This window comes from Castanea sativa, chromosome 10, assembly GCF_040712315.1.
Source record: "Castanea sativa cultivar Marrone di Chiusa Pesio chromosome 10, ASM4071231v1".
Classification (NCBI taxonomy): Eukaryota; Viridiplantae; Streptophyta; class Magnoliopsida; order Fagales; family Fagaceae; genus Castanea; species Castanea sativa.
This window is the reverse complement of record NC_134022.1, coordinates 13,868,261-13,874,746: the sequence shown is the minus strand read 5'-3', so window position 1 is coordinate 13,874,746 and position 6,486 is coordinate 13,868,261. Positions and strand designations below refer to the sequence as shown.

General features: G+C 42.8%; 1 protein-coding gene across 1 annotated transcript; it reads left to right on the top strand.

The window, feature by feature from the left end:
- The first annotated feature begins 3,998 nt into the window (after nt 1-3,998).
- On the top strand, nt 3,999-5,034 carry LOC142611836 (uncharacterized). Its single transcript, XM_075783975.1, has 2 exons — nt 3,999-4,426; nt 4,509-5,034. The coding sequence occupies exons 1-2, from the start codon at nt 4,004-4,006 to the stop codon at nt 5,022-5,024; spliced, it is 939 nt and encodes a 312-aa protein (XP_075640090.1). The 5' UTR covers nt 3,999-4,003; the 3' UTR covers nt 5,025-5,034.
- The last annotated feature ends 1,452 nt before the right edge of the window (nt 5,035-6,486 follow it).

The following is a 6,486-nucleotide window of genomic DNA, read 5'->3' as shown; positions in this document are numbered from 1 at the left end:
TAGTTGTGGACGGGGGAGCACTGGAGGGACCAGCCCCAGACCCAGACCCAGACGCTGCTCTCGTCCTAAATTCCTCTTAAAAGACTTTCAAGGGAACCCCAGGAACCCCAGAAACATACTCGTCTGTGGTGTTACCCCCACTATTACTACTATTGTTACTACTAGAGCCACTGTAACTAGTTGAGTTGTGGTATTCATCTATCTCTTTGTCAACGCTATTACTAGACGAAGAAACAACTTCAGAAAACTTCAGACCTAAAGACGAGTGTAAAGAAAATACCTGGCTCTAGACGAAGGGAAACTAGGGACGCTGGAATACTTCTAGACGAGGCGATGGACGAGGAATGTCAAACAAGAAAATTTGAAAAATGCAGAGGGTATGAGAGGAAATCTACTATTTATAGGCGTTGAAAAATGGAACCTGGAACGACGTGATCAATCAGGAAGAGCCATGTGGCAACTTCCTCGAAAACACGAACCGATGCGACGGTTAACCAATAAAGTCGTGACGCATGGCACAATCCGAAACCAATGGAACTCGACCGTCAAGATCGTGACACTTGGAGTAACTCATGATCATGAACAAGGGAACACGTGTCCAAAGACTAGGAGCTCTAGACGACCTTTGGATAAGGGGACAACTGATAGGGTATGATAAAGTACCAACCCCGACATTGTCCATAAAGGTCGTCTAGGACAGAGCCAGCGAAGCAAGGACCCCGGAAACCTCATTAATAACTACCTCGTCGATGAAGGAAGAAGCTTGGACGAGGTTTGTATGATCAAGGAACTAGTCGCCTCGTCTTAGAGAGCCACAAAGCTCGTCCTGAACAAAATCCGTCCATAGGAGGAACGACCCTTATTCCTAAGCGAGGTACGCTCGACAGGAAGATCCTCGGACGAGGCTGTCACACTTAGGAAAATTCCCGAGTGTATATTACAACTCCTTATTACGTGCATAACTTCCAGTGACCATTATGTGAGAAGTATATAACTCCTAAGTAGTTATGGAAGTTATCTTTGAACCCTCACACCTCCTTGAATCCAGGGAGGTTACAAGTTTGATAATTGTCTTTAGGACACTATATAAACGCCCATTCAGACCAAACAAAGGTACGTTTTTACTTTTATCAAAAAAGTTGGAACTCCAAAAAGATAGAGAGAAAACTAACTTTGCCATCGGAGGGTTCTTGGCCGGCGACCCCGGTCACCTTTGATTTCTTTTCTTTCTTTTTCAGGCCATCAAGAGAGCAAGTAGTCCTTTCAAGTCCGAAGCATCCAGCCTACTGATTTTCTTACCATCATCATAAACAAATAATGACACTTTCATTATTATTTTACTTATTATATATGCATTTATTCTCATAACCATAAATCACAAATCCATGTGTAATCATCATATATCAAAATTTTCATGTAATTGTATAGGTGCTTGTTTTACTCCATACAAGAATTTAACCAATTTACAAACTTTATGTTATTGTCCAAGGACAACACAACCCTTGAGTTGCTCCATATAATTTTTTTTTTCTAATTCACCTATTATAAAAACAGTTTTAACATCCATATGATATATAATAGGTTTGTAAATAGATACAATGACAAACAACATTCTTATAGATGCAATTCTAATAAACAAAGAATAAGTATCAAATAATCAACATAATATTTTGCTTATAGCCTTAAGTTACCGAGCATGCCTTATACTTTTCTATGATCCCATTTGATTATAATTTTCTTTTAGAAACCCACTTGCAACCATACAATTTTGTTTTAAGCACCCACTTACAACTAATAGGCTTAACCTTAGGTGGAAGCTTAACCTGATGATGCAAGGAAAATCAGTAGGCTGGATGCTCCGGATTTGAAAGGACCACTCGCTCTCTAATGGCTTGAAAAACAAAGGAAAACGATCAAAGGTGACCGGGATCGCCGGCCAAGAACCCTCCGATGGTAAAGTCAGTTTTCTCTCTATATCTTTTGAGTTCTAAGTTCTTGGGAAAATGTTCAACGTACCTTCCATTGGTCTGAATGGCTGTTTATATAATGTCCTGGGGCAGTTATTGAAATTGTAACCTCCCCTGAATTTCTGGAGGTCCTGGGTTCTTGGATAACTCCCATAACCACCTGACAGTTGCATTTTCTCACACAACGGTCATCGGAAGTTATGCGTGTATTATGGAATGGTAAAATGTGCTTAATAATTCTAAGTGTAAAAGCCTCGTCCATGAGTCTTTATGTGGACGAGTCCTCTCGGGATGGGCTGTGCGCATCCTTTGGACGAGGGATGTAGCTTCGCTATCACCCAAGGACGGCCTTGTGCGTTATCCTCGTCTTGATGATAACTCCTAGATGGTTGCCGAGGTGATGACCGTCCAGGGACAGTCTGAGCGTCTTTATCCCTCATCAGTTGCCCCCTCGTCCAGGGGTTATGCAGCGTATTGACAGGCTTTAGGACGAGTCTCTTCTTTTCTTTTTTCTCTCTTTTTTTTTATTTTTTTATTTTTAGAAACGTTCCACGTGTCACACATCCATAGGGGGTTGGTCATGTAGGTTTACTTCTTCGAGGCATATGTCACGTGTCACCTTCTGATCGGTTCCGTCATTGCGATTACCGAGACTTTTTTACCTATAAATAGTGGTTTTCCTCTCATGCCCCTTTCACTTTTTCAAATTTTCTACTTTGACACTCTCGTCCGTTGCTTCGTCTAAGAGTATCCTCAGCGTCCTTAGTGTCCCTCGTCTAGAGCAGGTAATCTCTCTACCCTTACTCCAGCTTTCCTTTTTAAGAGTTAGGACGTTTTCAATGGCCTCCTGTTCATCTAACGACAGTGTGGTCAAGGCCATAGACGAGTATCACGACTCCTCTAGTTATAGCACCTCCAGTGATGGCAGTAGTAGTAGTGGCCACACAACCGAAGAATACATATCTGGTGTTCCTGGAGTTCCTGTAGAAATCTTCCAAGAGAGTATTAGGACGAGGACAACCTCGGGGGCTGATACCTCGACAAGCATCCCATCGCCCTCTCCTTTAGATGAAGAAGAAACAGTATATAGTTGTGCCATAGAAATTCCTTCAAAGACGGACGAGAAGAGGTTAGACGCTCTTAGGAGTTGGTTCCAGATTCCAGATGATCTGAACCCTAGGTTGGCCGTTAGAGGGGAATGGTGTTGTCAACCCCGTTTTGGGATAGGTGTGTACGAAGCCCACCTGTTAGGGGGACTTAGATTTCCTTTAAATGCCTTTACGAGGGAGTTGCTTACCAGACTGGGCTTGGGGGTTTGTCAGTTTAACCCCAATGCGTGGAGACTTATTGTCTTTATGCAAGTCTTGTGGAGGGAGGTGTTTGATGGGAACCGTCCCATCACCGTGGACGAGTTCTTGTATTGTTATAAACCCTCCGAGATAAGCCAATCTCAAGGCTTTTATCAGTTTACAGCCAGGGGCAATGACTGTAGGCTGATTAAGTCCTTACCCTCGTCTGACAGAAACTGGAAGACAGAGTTTTTCTTTGTCTCTGGTTTCTGGGCGGGGTCTCCTATCGAGGTTGGTAGAGATACATTCCCTCCTTATATTGGAGAATTAGGGAACCTTCATCAAGAAGGTATGTTGTGTTTTTCCTTCACTCCCTTTTTTTATTTTATTGATTTTGTTGTTTTATTTTTAAACAGTGGTCTAACCTTAACTTTCCTCTTCTTTTTGTAGCTGTTAGGCGTCCTTCTCTGAGTAAATTCCACCGTGATCGCGTCCACAGGGCTCGTCTATACCCCGAGAGAGATTTTCACTCCTTGGTGACCCTTCAACGTCTACATAGGTGGGGACTTGGTCCTGACCCGTCCGTCGAAGCCCTCGCACACGAACTAACCATCCGTAGACGTGAGTGTTTTATTCTTTAAAACATGTGTATTATATATATATATATATATATATATATATATATATTTTTTTTTTTTTTTGTTACTATAATTCATTTATTTGTTTTTATTTTTAAGAATGGCAACCATGAAGGAAAACAATGGGAAAGAGGTGGTCGAGGAAGTGGCCAGACCTGAAGCTCGTCCTGCTGCTGGGGATAAGAGAAAAAGCTTGTCCAAGCATGTGGACTTGGCTAGCTTGCCGAGTCGTCGGGGGAAGAAGGCCAAGTCTGGGTCGTCCAGGCCCGAGACTGCTAGGCCTGATCCTCCTTCCCAGCTGCCCGTCCCGGTCGTTGATATAGACTCGTCCACGCCTGTCAGCGTCACTCCGTCCAAGTCCCTAGCTCCTGATTCGTCCCAGCCTCCTCGAAGGATTTCTACTAATTTGTTGGAGAATGAGGATCTGGCTTGGGAACGATTCCAAGAGGCTGTGAAAGGCGAAGACGTGGCTGCGTGCTATGACATGTCTTTGAAGGAGTTCGAACACTCTGGCGTCCACGATCTCTTTAAGGTGACCATCTTGGCCTCGTCTTGGTTTAACCATGTTACCCAATGTTATTTCTATCTTTTGAACTTTCTGTTCTTCCATGTAGGCAATGTCGAAGTTCATAGCTGCGTCCAGGCAGGCCACAGAGATGGACAGGACGAGAATCCTTCTAGAGAAAAGAATAGAAGAGATCAAGAACGACTGTAGGACGTGGGCCGAGGTGGCGAACAAGGCCAAGGACGAGGCTAAGGAGTTGAAGGCTTTGGTGGGGGAGCTGAAATCCGACGCTGCCAGGAAGGACGACCGTCTCGACCTTCTCCAAAAGAAGAATGACGAGCTGAGTCTTCTTCTTAAGAAAGCTAAGGACGAGGCAATGGAGGAATTCAAAGCGTCCAAAGAGTTCACTGACCTGCTGGACACGAACTACGCAGCAGGGTTTGAGGATTTTAGGATGGACGCTATAGACAACTTTCCCAGAGTTGACTTTAGCGCCATTAAACTTAACCTTGGAGCTGCTACAAGTTCTCTCGTTCACACAGGCTCAGACGATGTCAACATCGAGGACGACGCTTCTACCAAACCAGCTCAGGACGACCCCAACATTGATGCCCCTCCCTCTTGAAGAAAAATCTTTTTAACTAGTGTTATTGTTGTTTGGCTTTCTTTTTTTTTCTTTTTTTTATTTAAAATGTATTCAAGTACAATTACCTCGTCTAGAGTGTTCTGGATGAGTTTATTAACAATTGCTTTTTAATGCTTAATTTATAAGGGTTTTTGGACGGTGGTCGTCTACCCTCTTTGGAGTAACGAATATTTTCTTTATCTGTTACCTATTATATGGACGAGCTTATACATTTGTTATCATTTATGCAATTTTCTTTTAAACAATGTTCCACTTAGGCCGATAATGACAATTGCATTACTTTTGCTCGTCCTATAGGCATTATGACTCGTCTTCTCGCAAGGAGTTCATAACGTTTGTTTTACTCGTCTTGACTAGCTGCTCGTCTTTAGAATGCTATGCCTTAATGTCTACTTTCTTTCTTAGACGAGTGGGCCTTGGTCTTTTCTTTTTGCTTTATGCTTAATAAAAGGAAATCTTGGACGAGCATGTCTTAGCTTTTTCTCTATGCTTTATCCTTGTTTCAAGGAATGCTTGGACGAGTGTGCCTTATCTTATTTCTCTTTGCTTTACCTTTATTTAAAGGAAAGCCTTGGACGAGTATGCCTTAGCTTTTTCTCTTTGCTTTATCCTTGTTTCAAGGAATTCTTGGACGAGTGCGCCTTAACTTATTTCTCTTTGCTTTACCCTTATTTAAAGGAAAGCCTTGGACGAGTGTGCCTTAGCTTATTTCTCTTTGCTTTACCCTTATTTAAAGGAAAGCCTTGGACGAGTATGCCTTAGCTTTTTCTCTTTGCTTTACCCTTGTTTCAAGGAATTCTTGGACGAGTGTTTCTGCGTCCGAAGATTTCTATTCGTCTTAGGCTTTTGCCCCTTCTGTGGGTATTATTATGGAAACTAGATCTATGCATCAAATACATAAGAAATCCAAACCATATTATTACATGAACATTGTTCACAAGCGTGGCACATGCTTATAAGCTAGTGCCTTATTAATATACTTAAGAGAAATACATAATCTCGTCTTTCATAAGCTGGTCTGTAAGCGGTGCAAAAGTTTGAGAACTAGTGCACTTTTTATTCACAACACACCATAATAGTAGTAAGAATACAACAGTAAATATAAGCGAACACGCAAATCATAGCTGTAACTTTGCCATTGACTTCCCTCGTCCCTACTTATCACTGATAGTACCTCCTCAAATGTTCCACGTTCCAGGGATGCTCTAACTTCCGCCCGTCCAGAGCTTCCAGGTAGTAAGACCCCTGCTTCTTGCAGTTGATTACCCTGTAGGGTCCTTCCCAATTGGGTCCCAATTTTCCAAGAGCTGGGTTTCTGGTCGCCAAGGAGACTCTTTTGAGGACAAGGTCCCCCACACTGAACCATCTGGGTTTCACCATGGCATCATGCTGTCTGGCCATAAGGTTTTTGTACCTTGCTGTCCTTTGCTCCGCATCCATT

Bases quoted from the DNA above. Each gene is read 5' to 3' on its own strand.
- LOC142611836 (XM_075783975.1), top strand. From the start codon at position 4,004: ATGAAGGAAAACAATGGGAAAGAGGTGGTCGAGGAAGTGGCCAGACCT. The intron at 4,427-4,508 runs GTGACCATCTTG...TCTTCCATGTAG, and splicing joins GCGTCCACGATCTCTTTAAG to GCAATGTCGAAGTTCATAGC.